This window comes from Diadema antillarum, unplaced genomic scaffold (genome assembly GCF_040938485.1).
Source record: "Diadema antillarum isolate AM-2024a unplaced genomic scaffold, OU_Dant_1.0 seq00000160_RagTag, whole genome shotgun sequence".
Lineage (NCBI taxonomy): Eukaryota > Metazoa > Echinodermata > Echinoidea > Diadematoida > Diadematidae > Diadema > Diadema antillarum.
Genome location: NW_027271231.1, coordinates 74,938 through 99,685, shown reverse-complemented (window position 1 = coordinate 99,685; position 24,748 = coordinate 74,938). Strand labels below are relative to the sequence as shown.

The 24,748-nt window shown below is 40.4% G+C and overlaps 1 protein-coding gene across 1 annotated transcript in view; it reads left to right on the top strand.

Moving 5' to 3' along the window:
• The first annotated feature begins 3,606 nt into the window (after positions 1-3,606).
• LOC139727928 (sushi, von Willebrand factor type A, EGF and pentraxin domain-containing protein 1-like) overlaps positions 3,607-24,748 on the top strand; it is a 66,886-nt gene continuing 45,744 nt past the window's right edge. The window contains exons 1-8 of the mRNA XM_071638900.1: positions 3,607-4,088; positions 8,963-9,235; positions 9,683-10,015; positions 17,506-17,723; positions 18,935-19,123; positions 21,179-21,340; positions 23,757-23,948; positions 24,387-24,587. Coding sequence (XP_071495001.1) covers positions 3,607-4,088; positions 8,963-9,235; positions 9,683-10,015; positions 17,506-17,723; positions 18,935-19,123; positions 21,179-21,340; positions 23,757-23,948; positions 24,387-24,587 — 2,050 coding nt within the window. The remainder of the gene's footprint in view (positions 4,089-8,962; positions 9,236-9,682; positions 10,016-17,505; positions 17,724-18,934; positions 19,124-21,178; positions 21,341-23,756; positions 23,949-24,386; positions 24,588-24,748) is intronic.

Genomic DNA, 24,748 nt, shown 5'->3' with positions numbered 1-24,748 from the left:
ATGCACCTTCGCCATCAAAGCAAGATGGTGTCCCACTCGAAAACGTTTTAATCATCACGGACGTTCTTTTTTTCTTGGAGGTTCGTCTAAAAACACAATTTCGGTTCCTATTTGACAAAGGATGGACAGAAACTCAAAACAAACATATTATCGTGTTGCTAGATCTTAGTTGATTACGACTCAGAACAATATCGCCGATAACGTTTCATGGGCTACGATCTTTATTAGAAAATAGCGGAAGCACGTCCGTGACGAAAACTGAGTATAATTTTGCATAAAAGAATATTACGTCCCATGTACAGCCAGCAGACGTACAATTTTTGCAGGATATGTTCATTAGGTGGAACACCAAATTTTCGTATATGTTACAGTTGGGACAACAAAGTAGAATTTGCAGCAGCGATAGAAATAAAAGCATCACGGACGTTCGTCTGTTTAGGACTTTAATATTTTAATTGTTCTCTGTAATTTTGTACGTGCTCATAAAGTTCTTATAATTTTGTGGTACATACCCATGATATGTAAGATCCAGAACATGGTCAGATATTAGATGCCACGTACCATTAAAAATGCACATCATTAGTTTGAAAAACAAAAATTATTGTGAAAATAGCGTTTTTACCGTATTTTTACGCTTTAAGTCCTTGTGAAATGAAAAATATCAGGCAAAAGGCAACCAAACCATATATTTCCTGAAAGGAAATTTACCAATCTTTGAGATGACATGAAAAAATCTGGTTTCTTAGATCATCCTGGCGTGTTCTAAGGGAAAGAATGTCAGAAGGTACGAAAATTGGCAATTGTACATCGTTCAGAATTCTCACCCATATACTAAGTTCCATGAAGATACCTTTAACCATTGGCGAGATATGGAGAAAAACATGAAATTTCAACCTTTTTCACAAAATAACCTGTGACCTTTGACCTTTGACCCCATGACCCTAAAATCCAAACAAAGTATTATCCCCCAGGATATACCCTCATACCAAGTTTGATGTAAAACCACCACACGGTTCTTGAGATATCGACAAAAACAAAACGGGACGGACGTCCGGACGTACGTACGTACGTACGGACGGACGACCCGAAAACATAATGCCTCCGGCCACTTCGTTGGCGGAGGCATAAAAACATATCAGAACAATCTACTTTGAAATAATAACGATCAGCGTCACCTGAGCTACCACTTGGTATGAAAAGTTAGTTTGCAGGCACAAACTCTTGTTTGTCAAAAAAAGTCTGCGCGCACCAAGATCACTACACGCACCACTGACTGGCACTGCAAAGTTGCTGCTGCAAGCGTCAGTGCCAGTGGTGCGTGTAGTAGTCTTGGCGCGTGCAGACTCTCTTTACGACCAACAAGGTCTTGTGACAACTAAGGTGGAAATTTTTACATAGTGAGTTTTCAAGTTTGAGACATTATAACTCCTGAACCGCAAATGGTACTGACCCCGAATTTTCTCCAAATATTAATAATATGTCAAGCAAAATTCTTAAAAACGTTTCAAGATATTCCTTCAGTCTTTTTCTGATTTATGCTGAATCAAGCATTTTCATGATTTTCCTTTTTTCAGAAAAAATATTTAAAAAATGAGTGTTTTTCCTTTATATCTCAATCCAGTTATCACAATCTCCCACAAAAATGGTATCAACTTGTAGGAAATTTTATTTTCTTTCATATGACATCACATTTGTTGAAATCTGATGTTTCTATCAAATTCTATCTTTCGAATAGCAAATTCAGTAAATATGGCGGCCATCTTGGACGCCATTTTGGATTTGAAGGCTTTCGCAACAAATTTTTTGAGGTAGACCAGTGGAATGTTGTTTGTTACAATAAAAAATTGAAAATAAGCATGGTCTACTTAGTTTGTAGAGAGAGTGGAACTCACTTGTTAAGTAAGCGAGTTTTTAGGGTTTGGCCCTCCGTTTTTTATTGATTTCGGGAGCTGCGTCTGGCGGCCATGTTGGATTTTTGCAATAAAAAAGAGACTGATTTTAATTTTAATTCACTGAATCTTATTCCTCTTACCATTTATCATCAAATAAAGTAAAAAAAAACCCATCCCCAGACAAATCTTAACCACAGAAGGCACTTGATTTTTAGGTCCTCTGGCGGCCATTTTGGATATTTGGCGGCCATCTTGGATTTGGGACAGATTTCAAGATGGCGCAGAAGCTTATTTTGTTAAGTATGGTCTAAAGTACCAGAATCAAGTGAGAAAACCTTGACTGGAAAAAAGGCAGTTTTTGCATGGCTCTGCCCTGTCTATAAATAAACGTGCGATGAGAAGTCTTAAGTAAAGAGACGAAATGGTAAATAGGAAAAAAGAAACGTACGTGGGCGTATGTGTATGATAATGTCGGGTATACACTGTTAAAGGCAGCCGATCGCCATCCCTAATGGTACGTAAACTCCGAACGACCGAAGTTTGTGCATGCAATTGCGCAATGCTAACACTGAGACAAGTGTGTGTGTGCGTGTGTGTGTACGCATCATACACAAACATTGAGCTGCGGTGATTGAAGGAGAGAGGCCAGAAGACGCTGCGGCGTGTGTGTGTGTGTGTGTGTGTGTGCGTGTGTGTGTACGCATCATACACAAATATTGTCACCGCGAGCTGCGGTGATTGGAGGAGAGAGGCCAGAAGACGCGTGGCTCTTTTGGCCTCTCTTCATGCGCATGCGCACTGAGAGTGGGCGTCCATTCGGAAGCTCTCGTGGCTCGCTGGGACAGCCATTTTGGGTTAGGAGATAAGCACAGGGAGCTTTCTTGTAGCCTACCGTATTTTCGCTGACCCATTGAGCCAGCGCTATTCTCATTCGGGGGTCACTACATTTGATACAGAATGGGGGAGGCAGCGTGTTGCGTTCGTCTCCGTGCCGCACAAACCACTCGCCACGACTGAGTGTCTTTAATAGATGTTGCCTGAAACATAAACAAAAACAAAAACAAGATGATCGTTCGTGTGTGTCTGGGCACATGTGTGCATCAATATTTTGTGTGTACGTGTGAAGTTCCTCCCCCTCCCCCCCCCCCCCCCCCATCAACGCCGCGCAAAACGCAATGCGACCCCGGAAGACATAAAACGATATGGTCGAAACCAGATGCGGGTAAATGGTTACTACTACTACCATGCAAGTGCGCGCAGATTCACCCAGTTGGATTCAGTGAGTGCGCAGTTCGTATGATATCACTCGATTAGTCCCATTATTCCTCTAGTGGAATAAGCTCTGTTGTTTCGGCAGTTTCAAAACAGTAATCCCCTAGCTGGCACTCATACAACGTTATTCAGGTCAGAAGACAATCCAAACGATAATAATTATTGTAGCGAGTGAAATCATTCGACGCCCAGGGATCAACCTCTCCAGTATGTTCGCGTGAACACTTCGCGAGGAAGCTTGTTTTTCTCGCATGATAACACTAACAGGTGACTGAATGTGTTCGAAAACTCTGATCCCGGCCCGTCAGATTGGAGTTGTGTGATCAAGTGTAGTGAGCTATTTTGGGAAAGATTCCATTTTGGATGGTAAAGAGCACCTTCTCAATCCAGCAGCGGTCGACACTCCACTAATGATAAGCTTATCCACTGTAAACAAGTCACAATGAGGAAAGGAGGCTTAGTGTTCGTGGTGTCCTACCTTTGCCATCTCCTGATTACATCCTGTGGCGGTCAGAGCACGACATCCAACGCTAAGACACTGTCAGTCGAAGCGAATAAGTTCAAGAAACAGATCGAAACCACCTTCGGTTCGGCGACCGAATCCAACCTTGTGTTTCTGCTCGATTCCTCGGAAAGCGTGAGCTTGACGCACTACAGACAGGCGATTGAATTCGTCCGGCTAACCTCGACCCTTCTCAGCGTGTCCGCCAACACCACACGTATCTCTGTCATTTCGTACTCGGCTTGCAAGTCCATCTACACCTACATAGACTACATCTCGGCTCCCGGCACCAAGAACAAGTGCACGCTGGACACAGACCTCGACGACGTGCGGTACACACCGGGTGCCACCTGTACGGGCGATGCCCTTGAGACTGCTGGGACGGTCTTACGAGCTGGACATGGGCGACCAAATGCTCAGGGGTAGGTGAACGTGCAGAGAGGGGTGAAGGAATGACGCGCTGTGTGACGTTTCGTTATTCCGAAGGTTCGTTACTCAAAAGCTCACAAATTCCTTATACTTTCATGTTCTTTAATCCGAAAACGAAATTAAGGTTCGTCAATCCCACAAGGAACAGAAGCTGCATACTAACGAACCTTCGGAATTACGGACCCACGGAATAACAAACCTTATTTTATCTTCGGATTAAGAAATCTTCGGAATAATGATCGTGAACTTTATTCAATTTTCGAAATAACCAATCTTCGGAATAACGAACCTTAGGAATAACGAAACTTATTTCATTTTCAGATTGACAGATCTTTAAGTGGTTTCTAATTAACTAAAAAAAAAGTTTAAACTGAGTCCCCGTCTCAACCAAAATTATTCCATCCATTCAAAGTGGTCTTGATGAGTGGGGCTGCTGCTCAAGGTCTCGATCTACGTCCTTTTTCGAATATTCCCTTCCGTGATCGAAAGAATACCATGACCTGTTGGAGTTAATGTTCCAGTTCCGTAGAGGACCTCCCAGCTATACAAGACTCTTACAAATCATTACTTTGATATAGTTACAGCATTAAATAGATTTGCGAATTGATATCCCCATCACATGGCCAATATTGAACACATGCACACACACGAGCAAACAAAAGAGGAAAATTAATGTCGTTTATGGAATTTGTTGTGTATATACTGCGCCAGTAAATAAGGAGAAACATCAGACGATCTTGGTATATGATGTTCAAGAGTTTATTGGCCGTGACCGAGTCAGCGGTACGGTACAGGTACACACGTCGGGTGTAACACGTTGCATGCACAACACGTGGAAACCGATCAGAGTATGGAACGCCACTTGATACAACCTAACTATAATTATAATCATAATGGCGTGACCCCTTTCTTCATTCCTCTTATTATTAAAATGATGGTACTACCCTATACACCCCTATACTCAAAACTACTTTTTCTGAAATAACCTTGATCAACAACACACTGTACGCATCTACTCGAAACTGCTGTTTCTGAAATAGCCTTGATCAACAACATGGTGTCAGGCTATATGCATGAGCAAAACGACAATCATACACACTATTCTTCACATCACATAGGGCCCAACTCTGAACAATGTAGCAATGTATAAACAAAACAACTACATGTACATAGTATTAACTTCCTTCTCGCTGAATAACTTAAGGCTGGTGCATCACTGTTATCTATAGCGGCCTACTCTTAAAATAAATGTTGATCACATACATGTATAAAACAAAAACAATCTCTAACATAACATTAGAACGATTTAGGTTGATTATGCAACTAGTATAGCCAGGTGCCCGCACCTCGTCAGGGGCCCGAATACCGTCACCCCGCTTAAAATCGTTTTGATCGCACTGAACAAAAATGTATGCCCGGGACTGTGTTCTGTACGCTTGAAACTTGGCAGGACTACCACAACCAAGCAAATTGTGGAGAAAACCGAACAGTTTTTCGCGAAAATCTAAAATTTTAATAGGGCTATAGGAATACGTGTTATATGTCATCCGCACGCATCTTTTACGTGTATGTCTATGGGAACATCACGGTCACCCGCACACGTCTTTTACGTGCTAAGTCTATGGGAGAGCGGGTGACGAGTTGCGGGCCCCTTCCTTAGCGCGCAACTTTTTCGCATCGTTCGCCTTTGACGACGATAGCTGCAAATTTTCAATATCGATCAGTGAACTTGCGATTCCAATGGAATTTTCAGCATTTTTCCTGTATTGGAGTTGGATTTCAAAGAATTTCAGTGGCGAAATGTGATTCAATTATGGGCAAACATTAACTATGACGAGGTGCGGGTCACCCAAGTATACATGTACATAACTGCACTATCACAAACACATATAATCAGGCCTACCTTACTGACACAGTGAGTGAGCATAACATCACTCAAAACACAATTATCATACTGAAACTATTTTGATTAAAACACCTCCATTAATCAAAACACTCTTTACCACCATCAAACTGCTTAACACATCTATAATTGCTTGAGCACACACAGTAACTCATAAATAAGTTACACTAAACTCCAAACTTTGACAGAGTGAAATCAATCACAAAATGTTATGTAAGGGACTGTACACAGCAAGAAATGAAAGTACAGACTGTACATACAACTACAAACTGTACTTACATACATACTTATAGTGTACCTCAATACGTACCCCTATCAAAAATACTCAAAAATACTTACGTCATATTCTACCTCACTTCCTCTTTACTCCTTAAGGCAAACACATCCAATGAATCAGCCTTGCAATAAGAAGAATAATGTGTACAAATATTAATATAACAGCCAAAAATTGATAATATCATCTTAACAACGATTACTTACAGGGTGTAAAATACTGAAAAAAGGGCCACACATATATACATGTATGTGTGTAGATGGGAGAAGTGTGAAAAAAAAACACCTGCAGTAGCCCAAGACTACAATGAACAATAAATATAATCATACATGTATTTAGTACAAATGCCCACAAAAAAAGGAAAAACACTATCCAGTATCTACCAATACTGGCTGTCAAGTGTGAAATCTATCTAAATATAAAAATTGTCCTGAAGTATGAATGTACAAGCAAACTGTTATGATATAGCAAAAATGGCATGTACTGTATTCACATTCATGAAACAGTATGTTACAGATATCCGAATAGGATACTACAAAAGGAGGACAGCGGGTCAGGTAGAGAGAATGGGTACATGTACCTGCCCCACAGACTGACAGATATTTAATGCTCGTAATATGTTCTTTAATATTTCATATAAGTGGTTTCTAATTATGCTGGCCTCAGATTTCTAGGTACCGGTAGCACTAGATCCTATCCAGTCAGCTAACCGCCGTACACACAATGTACAACAAGAATAAAATTGCAGACAGTCGAGTCGAACGTTGCACTCTTGTCTTTATTGAATTCTCCTTCTTGCTGTGCATGCGCAAGCCCAAATGCGTATGCGCATGTATGTGATGAACGAACGAACGGTAAAACTGCAAATGAAACAATGAATGATACACTGTATGAATATATCAAACATACATTTCTCTGGATCACAATAAATTGAATGTATATGGATATAATTCTCCATTAACACACAAAAAGGTTTGCTTCTTCTGAACAAACAATAGTACACTGTCTTGTACTGCATCATTATACATACACATTTTGTATATCCATGCATGCATTCACTACACATCATGACATGGCAGCTTTGGAATGTAATTATCCATCCACTGTTACACTATAGCAATGTTAATTATACACCTTGTACACTGTTGCAATATCCATTTTCTGTTGCAATATCAACAAGAAAAATATTGTTTAAAGGCTGTAATATACATGTAAAGACCCTATACCAGACTTACAGACTTGTGATCTTCCAAGCCTAGAAGCTTAACCCCTCTGGACCCATTCCGATTGCGATCCTGTCCCAAGCTGTGAAATAATACAGTAAGTTGCAAAGGATTGTATGGAAAATGCAAAATAACTTACATCACACATTGTATGCCTACATGTGTGGCACTACGCTTGCCTTCGTACATTTAAGCAAGGTAAATTATACTTTCTCTTAAGCTAGAGCTGCTTAAGATGCCTTAATAACGTACTGTGGTACACTTCATATCACATAAAAATGTGACAATATTTCAGTCTGTACGCTACCATACATCAAACCACATAAGTATGAATGAATACGTAAAGCACGTAAGTCGAAACACAAAAACACAAAAGACAATCTTTTATTCATCCTGACCTCTAAATGCATTATTTAGACTGAAACTGTCCACACAGCAAAATTATCACAAATCTTCATCATTACTAATATTGAATCCAACCTCATATCTATTTGTGAATCTCCACCTGGAAGTCTTACTCAACAAACCGAGTTGCTCAACTGTATAAATCAAACTCTATCTTTACAAAAGTTGTGAATTAATTCTGAATGTATTACCACCATATGAACCGAGTTCTGAATACTGCTCTACAGACTACACATCATATCAGCTCACGGCCAAGTGATAACACAAAGAGCCAATGCGAATCTACGACGCTACAATTACTACAAAAAGTCTTTACACGCAAAGTACAATACGCAGTGCGTAGCTGTCAATCCTATGCTATATCAATATGCACCGTACATAACCTACACTAGCGTTACTTACGCTAGACCGTCCATGAAATCCGGACACACAAAAGGCATTTAAATTCTCTTTTATCAAGAATTGTAAACAACGAAATAATCATAAACTTACGCAGAACCATCAGATGCAAGACTTCCATCCGGGATTCTGTGATTATCGTAAGATAATCTTACAAAATTGTTGCATTTTTGCTAGAGTCACGAACGAGCAAACCGTCGGTTCGTGCGCCATCTTTCTAGCCCATTATGGAAGGCCGAAAATCACACTACTATATATTGCGCGCGCGCATACACTTAACACACAATCATCGCTATGTTTGATGTGCTAACACTAGCCTACGTATGAGAAGCCGAAATTGCAAAAACAAATTCAGCGCGAACAGCACACTCCCCCCAACGTCCGATGGACGTTAAAATTTTCAAAACTTAAAATGTTACCTAGGATGTCCACAACACATCCACTATTGACTGAATACAAATGCACATAACTTATGGTACACATTACATGCGAAATGTAAACTCTAAAACTGAACAATTATCAACAAGTGGCCTTCAAACTGACCATGAACAGGCGTTTACTCCGCCTCAACCAACAAAATTAACTCCTGGATTGGAATACAATAGGTTTTTCCAGTTGCAGGCAGACGGACTTCAACTTGACGGACTAAACCATCATCTCCAGAACCAACACTCTCAACGATCCCAAGAGGCCACTGGTTTCGTTTGACCTCCCTGTCTCTCAACAGGACTATGTCACCCTTCATGACATTCCTCTCCGTACTTGTCCATTTGCGCCTCTGCTGAAGGCTTTGCAAGTAGCGGAGTCTCCATTGTTTCCAAAACCTGTCGGCCAGGATTTGGACGCGTTTCCACTGAGCAGTGTACATGTTACGCTTGCAATCCTCGACAAGCACCTCTTCAATGCTCCCATGTTTCTGAGTCAAGAGCACCGAAGGTGAGAGGAAAGATGTGTCCTCTGGATCAGAACTCAGTGGAACAAGAGGTCTAGCATTCACGATGGCCATAGCTTCCATCATGAATGTGACCAAAGTCTCATGGGTGAAACTTTTCTCTCTAGTCTCGAGCAGAATGCCATTGAGAATTCTCTTGAATAGTCCTACCATTCTTTCCCAGGCTCCTCCCATGTGTGGGGCATGGGGTGGATTTAGCTTCCACTCTGTGTTGTTCCTCTCAAGAAAGGTGCGAAACACCTTGTCGTTCAAGACTCCCACAAAATTTGATCCTCTATCGGACCAAAAGGTTTCCACTTTGCCTCGCACAGCCATGAATCGCCGCAGTGCATTGATACATGACGAAGTGCTCAGTTCCTCAAGAACTTCGATATGAAGAGCTCTGGAGGTCGAGCAGGAGAATATCATTCCCCATCTCTTGCTTTTCGCAGCACCTCCTCTGGTCTTCCTGGTGACTACTTCCCATGGTCCGAAGCAATCTACACCAACCTGGGAAAAGGGAGGTCCGATCTTCAGACGCTCTTGAGGGAGGTCAGCCATGCGTTGGAGCACAGTCTTCCCTCTGAGTTTGCGGCAGATCACACAATGGTGGATAACGGCAGATATGACTCTCTTGCCCCCGATAATCCAAAACCCAGCATCACGCAGAGAACCATCTGTCAACTGTCTGCCAGGGTGCCCGTTATTGTGATAGTGCATCACAAGGAGCTTGGCAATGTGACTCTTGCCGGGGATCAATACCGGGTGCTTCACTACCACAGGAAGTGAGGACTTCCTCAACCTCCCACCAATGCAAATCAAATCATCTTGGTTCAGGATGGGTGCTAAGTCCCGTATTGAAGAGTTAGAAGGCAGAGGTACTCCCTCTCTGAGACATTCATATTCCTCATGGAAGATCTGCTTCTGTACTTCCTTCACGATCATCATCTCTGCATGACGTACAGATTCAACATCTGTGTTGCCACATGTGTGCCAGCCATGGCAACCATTGCCACTCCTTGAGCTGAATGAGCGAGCAATGTGTATGAGCAGACGGAACGCTCTGACTAAGCTTTTCCAGGCTGAAAACTTTTCAAAACTTGGAACAAGTCCTTGCAGTTCCACACTGGTTTTGGTGACCTGGATGTTCACATCTTCCTTTATCTCTTCATCTAGGTCAGGATCTACAAGTGGAAATTCTGACACTGGATTCACTACTTCCTGAGTAGCTATCTTCTGAGGACCGGTAAGCCACGATGAGCCTTTCATCTCATGATGAACCTTATTCAAGGAGTATCCCATGAACTCCGTTGAGGAATCGAGGACTCCTCTGATTTTGCCTTTCTTTTTGGGATGATAAACCCCAACTAGTGGTAGGTAACAGCACTCTTCATGTGCATTAAGAGGTGGTGACACCTCTGCATGACCTTGGGAAATCATCCCTTCCATGAATGTCAACATGTGTTCTCTCTTGATTGGATCCCTCTGCATATTTGTCTGGAGGATTTGAGCTCTTTTCAAAGCTTGTGAACGATTGTTGGGAAGACGATCCCTTTGCTCTTTGAAGGGTAGTGGAGCTGTCCACTTGCCATTTTTCAGGCCTCCCTTCTCTACCATCAAATGGACAAACTGTTGTTCCTTGATTGACAGACTGATACTGTCATCTTCGTTGTCAAAGAGGTGTTTCAGCCTGACCTCGTTCGGACAGGGTTCAACACATGTGGGCCGGCCCGTAGAAAGAATCTGAGTGCGCAAGGGGGAAATCCTTACTGTCTGTCCAGCACTTCGGTGGACCCCTTGAAGGCACACATCACCAATGATAACCCAGCCAAGGCATAACTTCTGTGCAAATGGTGAGTCAGATGGCCCAATCTTTTGGTCTAGCACATGGTGCGCTTCAACCACATCCCTGCCTATCAACAGAGTTGCTGAGCAATTGTGATCAACTGGTGGGATCTCAACGCTCCTCAAATAATCATATGCCTGGACTATCTCCGGAGTAGGAATTTCATCCTTGAAATCCGGAATGTATGAACACTCTGTGACTGTTGGCAACTCCAAACAGACAGTGCCGTGGATATCCTCCACCACAAAATCATCAGCACATCTACCGTGAGCAGACACTTCTCCACTGCATGTGCGTAGAGTGTAGCTAATCTCATCATAGGCAACATCAAACTTGTCTAGGAGTTTAGATGTGGCTATGGTCTTATTGCTTTGGTCATCTATGACTGCATACGTCTTGACCACAATGCTCTTATCCCTCTTTGACCTCACAAATACTGGAACAATCTTTGCACAGGATTTGCCTCCTATGCATTTTGAACCCTTCATCTTGGAGCATGCACTTGTGATGTTGGTTCGAGGATTGTCTCTGGGAGGGTCTTCAGGTTTCTGCGTACTCTTCGCAGGTTCGTTGCTATTCTCCAAGTGAAGAATCGTTAAGTGGCGTTGACTTCCACATGATTCGCATTTCACCCTTGCCTTGCACTCCCGGGCTGCATGTCCCGGGAGGCAGCACCTGAAACACAGCTGGTACTGCTTGAGAAGATTCTTCTTCTCAGGTACCGTTTTTGCAAGGAATACCTTGCACTCGACGATCGAATGTGGCTTCTTGTGGATAGGACAAAACTCCTTTGGAGCCGAAGGACGAACCTCCTTCACGCCAGTAGCCCTGACACTGACCGTTTTCTTCGCAACCTCCTGATGCTTCATGTCACGAGGCAACATGAAGCTGGGATCATTGCGAATCTTCGCGTGATAGCGAACAAACTCGCTGAACACCTTGAAAGGAGGGAAAGTCACCCGGTACCTTTCCTTGTACCGGGATCCCTCCATTACCCACTTCTCCTGGAGATTGTAGGGCAACTTCTGCACTAAGGCCTGCAACCCTCTGGCAGAATCCAGATGCAGCAATCCTGGGAAATCCCCATTCTCTTTAGCATACTCGATCTCCAGGAGCAAATGACCAAACTGCTCTAGTTTTTCGTTCTCCCTATGAGTAAGTCTAGGGAAATCTTCAATCCTCTGTTGAAGATCGTGTTCTACTGCCTCTGGGGAGCCATACTTCCTGTCAAGGAGTTCCCACATTCTACTCACCCCGACATTCGGTCGGTCAACATGAATGTCATGAATGGCAGAGACCAGTTGGGAAGATTCCTTACCCAACCACTTCATGATCAAACCCATCTCTTGGGATTGTGTCAGCTGGAGCTCTGTGATAACGCGTCCGAGCGTAGCTTTCCAGGATCTGTAACTGAATGCACGGTCATTGAATTTAACCAAGCCACTTGACACCAATTCCTTCTTAAGCAATACATTACTTATGTCGGAAACTACGTTTACAGTGTCTAAGTTAGATGGGAAAGCAGTGCCTTCCCTACGATTAACACTCTTTGTTTCATTGTCACACTTTGACATCCCAACATGCTGGGATGAATACACACCATCTTCAGGAGGTACACCAAGTTTTGTTTGTACTTGACCTTCCTGATTTTCTTTTACAAACTTAGGGGAGGGAATTGAACTCCCCTGGTTGATGTGATTTCCATCAACTGGCATCTTACCATCTACATCAAGTGAGGACAAATAATCCTCCACACGTTCATTGACATCTTTTTGCATAAGATTCAATTCAACACCTTTTACAGACTCTTCGCATTCGTTTAAGCCTGCTTCGAGGACAGAAACCTGCACTGCTGCTACAGCAGCATCTCTTTCTGCCTCTAACACTACACGTTCTGCATCCTGAGCAGCCCTTTGCTTTGCAAGATCTGCTTCCTGAGCAGCCCTTTGTTTTGCAAGATCTGCTTCCTGAGCAGCCCTTTGTTTTGCAAGATCTGCTTCCTGAGCAGCCCTTTGCTGTGTAAGATTCGCTTCCTTTCGAGCAAATTCTAATCTTACTCTACTTGCCTCTGCCTTTGCACGAGCTAATAAAGCCTCAGAGGCCACCGACGAATGTCTACTTGCATTAGACGGTCTTGAAGACACGCTCCCCGTCTCACGTCTGTCACCCTGCGTGGACAGCGACGGCATTTGCGGTGACTCCGCTCCTTGTTGTCGAGGTTCTGTTTTTGTCGACATGATGAATCCTCGCGTACGGTAAGCGATGTGAAATCTCTTCACTCTGCCTGACGATTAAGTCCTTTTACTCGGCCCGAAGAATAAGTCTTTTTACTCGGCCCGAAGAATAAGTCTTTTTACTCGGCCCGAAGAATAAGTCTTTTTACTATGCTGGCCTCAGATTTCTAGGTACCGGTAGCACTAGATCCTATCCAGTCAGCTAACCGCCGTACACACAATGTACAACAAGAATAAAATTGCAGACAGTCGAGTCGAACGTTGCACTCTTGTCTTTATTGAATTCTCCTTCTTGCTGTGCATGCGCAAGCCCAAATGCGTATGCGCATGTATGTGATGAACGAACGAACGGTAAAACTGCAAATGAAACAATGAATGATACACTGTATGAATATATCAAACATACATTTCTCTGGATCACAATAAATTGAATGTATATGGATATAATTCTCCATTAACACACAAAAAGGTTTGCTTCTTCTGAACAAACAATAGTACACTGTCTTGTACTGCATCATTATACATACACATTTTGTATATCCATGCATGCATTCACTACACATCATGACATGGCAGCTTTGGAATGTAATTATCCATCCACTGTTACCTATAGCAATGTTAATTATACACCTTGTACACTGTTGCAATATCCATTTTCTGTTGCAATATCAACAAGAAAAATATTGTTTAAAGGCTGTAATATACATGTAAAGACCCTATACCAGACTTACAGACTTGTGATCTTCCAAGCCTAGAAGCTTAACCCCTCTGGACCCATTCCGATTGCGATCCTGTCCCAAGCTGTGAAATAATACAGTAAGTTGCAAAGGATTGTATGGAAAATGCAAAATAACTTACATCACACATTGTATGCCTACATGTGTGGCACTACGCTTGCCTTCGTACATTTAAGCAAGGTAAATTATACTTTCTCTTAAGCTAGAGCTGCTTAAGATGCCTTAATAACGTACTGTGGTACACTTCATATCACATAAAAATGTGACAATATTTCAGTCTGTACGCTACCATACATCAAACCACATAAGTATGAATGAATACGTAAAGCACGTAAGTCGAAACACAAAAACACAAAAGACAATCTTTTATTCATCCTGACCTCTAAATGCATTATTTAGACTGAAACTGTCCACACAGCAAAATTATCACAAATCTTCATCATTACTAATATTGAATCCAACCTCATATCTATTTGTGAATCTCCACCTGGAAGTCTTACTCAACAAACCGAGTTGCTCAACTGTATAAATCAAACTCTATCTTTACAAAAGTTGTGAATTAATTCTGAATGTATTACCACCATATGAACCGAGTTCTGAATACTGCTCTACAGACTACACATCATATCAGCTCACGGCCAAGTGATAACACAAAGAGCCAATGCGAATCTACGACGCTACAATTACTACAAAAAGTCTTTACACGCAAAGTACAATACGCAGTGCGTAGCTGTCAATCCTATGCTATATCAATATGCACCGTACATAACCTACACTAGCGTTACTTACGCTAGACCGTCCATGAAATCCGGACACACAAAAGGCATTTAAATTCTCTTTTATCAAGAATTGTAAACAACGAAATAATCATAAACTTACGCAGAACCATCAGATGCAAGACTTCCATCCGGGATTCTGTGATTATCGTAAGATAATCTTACAAAATTGTTGCATTTTTGCTAGAGTCACGAACGAGCAAACCGTCGGTTCGTGCGCCATCTTTCTAGCCCATTATGGAAGGCCGAAAATCACACTACTATATATTGCGCGCGCGCATACACTTAACACACAATCATCGCTATGTTTGATGTGCTAACACTAGCCTACGTATGAGAAGCCGAAATTGCAAAAACAAATTCAGCGCGAACAGCACACTAATCAACTAAAAAAAAGTTTAAACTGAGTCCCCGTCTCAACCAAAATTATGCCATCCATTCAAAGTGGTCTTGATGAGTGGGGCTGCTGCTCGAGGTCTCTCTACGTCCTTTTTCGAATATTCCCTTCCGTGATCGAAAGAATACCATGACCTGTTGGAGTTAATGTTCCAGTTCCGTAGAGGACCTCCCAGCTATACAAGACTCTTACAAATCATTACTTTGATATAGTTACAGCATTAAATAGATTTGCAAATTGATATCCCCATCACATGGCCAATATTGAACACACACACACACACGAGCAAACAATTGTAAAGAGGAAAATTAATGTCGTTTATGGAATTTGTTGTGTATATACTGCGCCAGTAAATAAGGAGAAACATCAGACGATCTTGGTATATGATGTTCAAGAGTTTATTGGCCGTGACCGAGTCAGCGGTACGGTACAGGTACACACGTCGGGTGTAACACGTTGCATGCACAACACGTGGAAACCGATCAGAGTATGGAACGCCACTTGATACAACCTAACTATAATTATAATCATAATGGCGCTGTACCTTCCATACACGACTTTCTTGTTTTTTTTTTTCTGTTGTTGTGTATGATATGCTTGCGTTCAGTGCTATTGCTCATTGGTTAAATTTATCGGAACCACACTTATAAAGCGTTTAGAGTCCAGCGTTTACAACAGTTGCATCGAGCATAATGGCAGATCGTCCACCCGGCGAAAGATTACATCAATGTATGGGGTTTGCTCTTTTGTTCTTTGTGGAATACATAGGCCATGCCTTTTCTTCTTTTTTTTTTTTGATGATGAAAAGAGTTGTACTAGCCTATAATTACGTTTATGGGTGGTGTGTCACTCACGTTATAGACAGCTTTCTCCGCATGCACACACACACACACACACACACACAGTATACATTTCATAGACACATAGCTAACATCTACACACGCACATTCACACACACACACACACACACACACACAGAGACACTTATTTTCACATTCTTTTTTACATGTTTACAAACATAAAATTGATTAATAGATCCACGCAGAATTAAAAAAAACCCAATTGTAATGATAAGAAAATAGAAATAGAAATAGTAAAACTGTAACCTTACACACGCGCCCTAACTCACCTTGCACTAATGTATTCTTTAATCACCCCATCTTGTCATTAAATGATTAGTAACGATAAGTAAATCATACGTTGTTTTTGTTTTGTTTTGTTTTGTTTTTGGTTTTTTTCGGGGGGGGTCATCAAAATCAACTTAAGATGGCGATCTCCTGCAATTTGTTCCTAATAATTTGAACGAATGAATAACGATTTTCCATTAATTTTGTTCGTGTAGGACTACAATTTACGTAGCCTACACTGATTGGTACATGATTATACATAATATCAATCCTTTGTCCACTGTATGATTAATCTTGGAAAATTGTTCGTTGCGTCATATTCACTTTGTGAAAATCCAGAAATCAAATCAAATCCATAATTATAGCAAAAGCAAAGTTCTATAGGCAATCGCCATCCTGTAAATTAATGACGGGGAAGATTATATGCAAATTCATCACTAGTTTCTAAACAATAAAGTTCGGGCTGCATACAATGCAATTCAATTATTTTAATTCAATTCAGTTCAGTTCAGTTCAATTCAGTTCAATTCAGTTCATTCAATTTAATTTAATTTAATTCAATGCATTCAATTTAGTTCAATGCAATTCATTTCAATTCAATTCATTTCATTTCAGTTCAATTCAATTCAATTCAATTCAATTCATTAGTTTTATTTCCATCACCAAAAAAAGAGAGACATAATTCAAAGCGGTAAAAATTGTTGATTTGTCTACAATATTAAGTCAGTTAAAGTATATGTGCGCATGTCATGAAAAAATGGACAATGTACACTTTTTCATAGTAACAAAAAAAAATGAATAATCATAACGACGGAAAACAGTGTTCAACTAGAAAGACAAGCTTGTAAGACGTGGAACACTGAAAAAAAACGACAGCAATTTGTTATATACCAATGAAATATATTCATATCAAATTTATCTATACGCCATTGTACATTTGCTCATTGAAATGCTGATAATACAAATATACTATATATAAATAGTACTTACTATGATTTTAAAATGCAAACGGGTATATAATATAGCAAATTCACGGCACAGACACTTTGATTTGGGCCGTGCATGCCAGGAAAATGTGACCAAAAGAGAAGATTCTTTTATATATATACACCACACGATGACCATGCCCTTCCTTTCTGCCATCTTGTCTCATATCAGAGTCATTATTCTGCTGACCGACGGTGTGTCCACTGAGGGCGAACGACCCGGCCCCGTCGCCGACCAGCTCAAAGGGAGAGGCGTGGTCATCTTCTCAATCGGACTGGGAACTACTGTGAGTAGTTTCGAACTGGAAAGCATTGCGACATCCTACGAGTACGTGTTCTGGCTCGCAGATTTCGGCGACATCAATTCGTTTGGTTCGGCGGTCAAGCAAGGTGTCCTTTCTTCTTAATTATACACTTGAATTCATTAATGATGGTTTCAGATGTCAGTGTGATTTTCGTTTGTTTTTTCAGTTCCATTAAGGATTATAATCGTTCTATAACCGAAGACTCTGCCTTCACCAGCAGTGGTCCAAATTGAGGTACGAACCTGATAAATGGGAAACAGAATCTTAACACATTATTTGATATAACCCTGGCTTATTTCCAGTGAATAGCCTGTCAATGATCTGACAAATTTAAAATCACTGTTTGTTTGTTTAGTTCTGTTTTATTCTTGCTCTCTCACTTGTTTTGTTCAGTAAATATTGTTGATTTCTTGCATTTTGTTGAAATTACAGAAGCGCTTTGAGTCTCATACAAACTGATATGGAAAAGGAGCTATTTAAATATTGTTATTATCATTAGTATCACGTTGTAGAGCTAATTAGAAGGAGACTGCATTATCAAGCACACGTTCTCTGTGGCAAACGGATAGTGCATAGCGGAAATGGACAAGTCTATTATGAACAGCAATTTTAGAGTTTAAGGATGATTTTTTTGAACTCCACAGTAATCTTTGATTTTGTGGTAAACCAAAGACATTGATTTCTTGTTTTCTTTTGCGCTTCAGTCAGTCTCGTAGCTGGGCTGATATATGTATACAAACACGGCTACTAGAATTCTCTTCAATTAAAATCTTCGGAAAGGAGATATCAAGATGATAATAAGACTTTTTGAATATCTATAAATTGGTTAGATTGGGCACTGGGTTTCAGAATGTATAGTGACTGGGATGAGGAATAAGAATGATTAGAACATTTACAACCACACTCAAAATTCATTACCGCAATGAACAAGGATGATGTCACAGTAGCTTTACCCAAGAATACATAATTGAGTGCTCAAGGAAGCAGAATAAAGAGGAAGAAAGCACGCATACATTCTACACAGGTGAGCTTACAGTTGCGCCTTACTAAGCAAGAGGTATTGCATTGGAAGTAGGCCTTTATATTACTGGTACATGTGCGCTTCTTATGTCATCATCCTTGTTAAGAGTATTGTTATGTGTTGAGTTTTACAGAGCATTGATTTATTTGCTCAAGAACCACAATAGATTAATAATTCTGTATATGACACCAACATCTTCTCTACTACACCATGTGAAATGATATTATGAATTGTCTGGAATGCCCCCTTAAATATTTCTTAACGCTTCTCCAAAGATGTCAAGGATAACAACGCCGTCTACGAACAGGTGGACGTAGCAAAATGTTATAATAACGACACAACTCAGTGTGACGGTTTGGGGAACTGTTGTGGACAGAATGCTGCGTGTTCGTGCGCTACCAGGAGCGGCTCAATCGCATGCACCTGCGAACCTGGATACACTGGGGACGGCTTTAGCTGTAAAGGTACTAAAAGAAACAAATGCTTGAAACCCTAAATGTGACGAGTTTGATCGCAAAAACGAATTCCCTCCATTTTTGTTGATTTAAGATATTTGCGATTAAAGCTACCAGTTAACGAAGAAATTAGTAAGAAAACATGGGGCATTTCCAATCTTAACTTCAAGATTTTTCTTGTTATATCCATCTGTAACAAGTGAGATATCACTGCAAAGGTTTTATTTTGCTCCTTTTGCAATCAACCTCTTCACAATGTTTTCGTAATATTTTAGAATGCGTCTGACGATAAATAGATTAAAACTTATACTTAGTACTTTAATTTAGAAGGGCCAAGATATAATCAACCTAATCCTAATAACATTTTTTCAAAATAAAGAAAAGAACAACCAAAGTATGATTAGAATATTAGTTATTTTCCAAAGGAAAAAAAAAAGAGAAAAGCACTTGCTGAACATTTGTCTGTCTGATTGAATTATATCTGTGCGTCAAATTCTAACTATTCAAGTCAATTCAATTCAATTCAATAGTGTATTCATTCCCATCATCAAAAAGAAAAGAAAAAGTTGACATAATCCAAAGTGATACATTTTTTTCCATTTTTCTTACACTCGTCTGATAAAGTTTTTTTTCAAAAAAAGATACAATATAAAGTATATGCACGAATTATGTCTAAAAAACTATAGGGGCCAGCTCGATACCATAAACATAATCCGTTCTTCCCGTCTTTGTGTATTGAAGACCCTTCAACCACGATGCCCTCCTTCCTTCTGTCGATACTTGTAATGATGTTTGTGGCTTGTGGATAATCCGTTCCATACGGGAATCTGGTGGCTTTCTATCAGCTCCATGGGGATTTCAAAATTCAGTATGGGATGGGTTAATTGTGTAAAGATTGGTGGACTGTTACTATAACTTCGACTTCTATTACTACAACAACTACAGTCATGTACTACTACTACTAGGCCTACTACTACTACTACTACTACTACTACTAACTACTACTACTACTACTACTACTAACTACTACTACTACTACTACTAGGCCTACTACTACTACTACTACTACTACTAACTACTACCACAACAACTACTACTACTACTGCTTCTACTTCTACTTTTACTATACTACTACTACTACTACTAACTCTCTAAAAAAAAATCGAGTGAAAATTTTCACTCTAAAAAGAGTGAATACAAAAAAGAGTGAATTTCGAGTGAAATTGGAGTGAATTTTGAGTGAAAATGCTCATTTTCACTCATTTTGGAGTGACGTCAGGGATCACTCGAAGATTTTGGAGTGATCCCTGACGTCACTCCAAAATGAGTGAAAATAAGCATTTTCACTCAAAATTCACTCCAATTTCACTCGAAATTCACTCTTGTTTGTATTCACTCTTTTTAGAGTGAAAATTTTCACTCGATTTTTTTTTTAGAGAGTAGGCCTACTACTACTACTAACTACTATTGTAACTACTACAACAACTACTACTTCTGCTTCTACTTCTTCTACTACTACCACTACTACTAAGCGCGACAATAGATACTCCGCAAAAATCTGATTTTCAAGTGGCAGCCTTGCTACAAGTCACCGTAGGTGAGGTCCGGGGTAACCATAATCACTACACAGTTGGGTGCTTGGAAGCATTGTGAGCTACATGTAAATCAAACAGATATTCGATAAGATTACAATCACGATCTTTATTATTTTGTTCTTTTTCTCATCATCCGTCGTCCTTATTATTCTACTTCTGCTGACCCTCTTCAAAAGACCGTGTGTAAAATGTTATATTTGTGGATGTTTCTTTTCATTTAGCTTCGTAATGAAGCATGTCATTCACCTGCTCCCTCTCTCTAAATTTCGTAGGCAGAAATTTATTTAGTTGTTGCTGGGTAGGGCAAGCTTCCTGCAAGCTTTGTGGTTGTTAAGTTCAGATTTTGTGAACACACGCTACAAAGCATGCACAAGATGTGAATGAGTCACAGAACGGGTCTACTGTTTAAAGAGCTCACAGACACGCTTGGGTTTGTGAGATTGATAACAAATGGTGGCGCTCTCTTTAGTTTGTCAGCAGGGTACGTATAAGTCGTCGTATGGCAACCATCCGTGTACCCCGTGTCCAGCCCACTCCTCAACAGTCTCCACAGCCAGCACGGACAGCATGGACTGCGAGTGTGACCTGGGTTACGTAGAGAACACCGGTATGAACGGAAGCAGCTGTCATCGTGAGTTTTTTTTTTTTTTTTCATTATAGCAACTATAATTCTACAAATCGATGGTTCAGATTTGGAAACTCTTTTTCATCATGATTAAACATGTTAGGGCATGGTCAATGTTCGCGAAGACTTGTCGACGACCTCAAGCAACCAAACATTTCTGGCGACTATCGATCGACAACCAATCGGGGACCACACTCCAATATTTTTGATCCGCAACTGGTTGCTTAACTGGTTACTGACAGGCTGCTTACCGGTTGCCTACCATTTGCAAAGGATTTGACGACCGGTTGGAGAGCGCTTTGTGAACGGTTTTCCAACAAAAACAAATTGACAATGAATGGGCGACTGCTAGCTAACAGAAAGGTTTATAAATGGTTGGCAACTGGCCGCCGATTAGTTGCTAATTTTCGTTTGAGGCTCGGCAACCATTACTATAAATGGAATACAAATTTATAGGCACGTGGACACAGACTCTCTAAAAAAAGATTTGTCTGTATAAATAATTTGTACATGTAATCAGCTCGGCAACCGCTTGGTAAAAGGTCAGCGATCAGTCTTTATTTGGTTGCCGATCAAAATTCTTCATGCCAAGAGCCAGAAATCACTGCAGACCAGTCGTAACGAGGTTAGCAACCAGTCGGCAACCGGTTGCAGATCTTTGAATGACCAATTAAAGATTAAAAAAAAAAAACGTTTTGCCCAACGGTTTCGTAGGCAGAAAGTTTTCGATGAAGCTAAAACGTCAAGCTGACCAAAACTATTCGCTGACAACCATTTTGTTACCTTAAAGGGGGGGGGGGGTATTTCATAACATGTGACAACCAACTGCCAGCCAATCATTGCAGAGGCCGTAGAATGTTCGGAGACCGGTCTGGGCTTATGTGTGACCATAGCCTTAAAGGATGTGTACAGTTCTGGTTGAGGTGAGGATTTAGCTTTTAATGTTTTGCGAGATAAATGTATTCAGAAACCACTCTATGAGATGTCAAAGAGCATGCAATTCTAAGGGGTATCAAAAGTTTATTTGATGAAAATCGGTTTTGAAATGACTGAGATATCCAAAAACAAGGTGAAACAAAGAGATCCTAATAAAAGGCGTGGCCTGTCGCTTTTATTATTATCACTTTTTTGGGGTATCTCAGCCATTTGAAAACCAATTTTCAGCAAATAAACATTGAATCCTTCTTAAAATTACATGCTCTTTCATATTTCATAAGAGGTTTCTCGTGATCTCACTTAGGAATGTTATAAACCTGAATCCCCATCTCAACCAGTACTGTACAGTCCCTTTAAGTAACCCTTTCTTGTGCCAGCGATTTTGAACAGTGAGCACAACGCCATGGAGTTTTCCTTGTCAATCGACACTTAGAGCACACAGAGGGTTAAACCGTGAGCAACGGGATTGAATTGCAAATCGATACCATGTTTAAATTTACTTGATCATGGGGACTAAATAACACAAAAGATAACTTATGTGATTATCTTATCGACACCGGATGCAGAATTTCGGTCTTCATTGCAAAATAGCGGGCTATTATCTGATCGGGCTAATTCTTTGGATCAGAAATGGTAGGCTATTCTTCAAGGTCGAGCTGATGAAGACCCACCTTGAAAGTGGTAGAGTTTCAAGTTGTTTTTTTTTTGTTGCATGTTTATGAAGTGACACTGGTTGCAGCAGTGTATACAGATTCGATGATGTGATACAGTCAATGCTCCTTTAGTCTTCTGTTAGCTTCCACATAAGTATTCAAAAGTTTCCACCGTAATGTACTGTATTCACAGTAATGACTTGTGTGGATGAGGAGAAGAGACTGTACTTGTTGAATTATTTCATAGAGGCGTGGTTTTGTTCGAACAAAAAATGTGAGATAGTGAGTTTGTATCATTTGCGTCATATTATTAACAGATGTGAAACTTTTCAGGTTTTATACGTTTTATTTCTTTGCCCGACTTTGCTGATATCTTTACTCAGTAAAGAAATCAATAAAGAAACTTTTGATTTGATTAATTGTTCTTCTAAAATTCATCTTGATCACGGTGCGACTCTTCTACTCCAAAACATTGAGACGCAAACTCATGACACTGCTACTTTGCCTGAGGCCTCCTCCATCATCTAAATCAGGACTAATGTCATATTTAGTGAAAGAGATACCCTATTATAATAAAAATTATCAAAGCATGATAACATTTAATACTTGTTAATCTGCTTTAAAATAAACCAGTTTTATTCTTGTCTTGTAATTTACGCGTAGATATTGCACTTGCACACACACATTTGTGTGTCGCAGATCATAAGCATATGACCACACATGTAAGCAACACTTAGGAGTGAATTAGTCAGATGTTGTGATAATTATGCTTATAGTATGATGGGAGATTTGTAAGACAATATTTTTTTCTTATGAAAATGTTTTCTACTTAGCTGTTGAGTGCACAGCGTTCAATATTACCATCAACGACACGTCCATAATGATGATACCTGCCGACTGCCAGAACACATTCGACAGCACCTGTACGTTTCAGTGCAAACAGGGATACCGGATCGTGGGTGCAGACACGAGTTCCCGTTGCCTGGAAACTGGGGATTGGTCGGCCACGCCCCCTACGTGTGAGAGTGAGTGCACCTTTGAAGATGATTCTTTACGATTAGTTGTGGCATACTAAAGATGAAATTAACTTGTCATTATGCCACATTTTGTTTTTGTAAATAAATAAATGAGACTGTTAAATCTAACGCCAGGTAGTATAATATCATAAAATAGAGGTCAGATAGGATCCCGGTTGGCATGTGTTCATTCATTTGTGTTCAGGTTAGAAATTCTCACACCTTAGAATAATTTAAAAACTGTCTCGACACTCTAAATTTCGACTTCAAATCGGAAGAATCACCATTAAGTTGGAATTCCTTTTGCCAGCATTTCGAGCAAATGTGCGTCCTTTTGTAATTCAAAGTTTCCCATGAGTGTGGCATCAAAGGTAAAAACAGACTTTTATTATTCAATTCGTTCATTTTATCTTCGGCAACTATTTTTATGTGGTAAAACGTGAGCAGAAGTTGCTTGCAGTGACTTGCCCGAGCCGGAGGACGGTGAAAGTGACTGCGACACGAATGATAATAGCATCGGGACAGTGTGTACCCTGAGATGTGACGAGGGGTACCAGCTGGAGGCTTCAGGAGTCAATACGACAACCTGTCGGGAGATGGTCCCTCCTACCACTGCCGAATGGGACAGCCAGCTTGGTGCTTGCCAAAGTGAGAAGCGATAATACCAAAATATATCAGAGGTAACATTTGTTCCTTTTTTATATTGGGTGGTTTTAAGGCAAGTTTAAATTCATACAGCAGAAATATGAGATTTTTGGCATTTCCGTATACGAAATGAATATGAAACTGTGAGAACATGACATCATCAA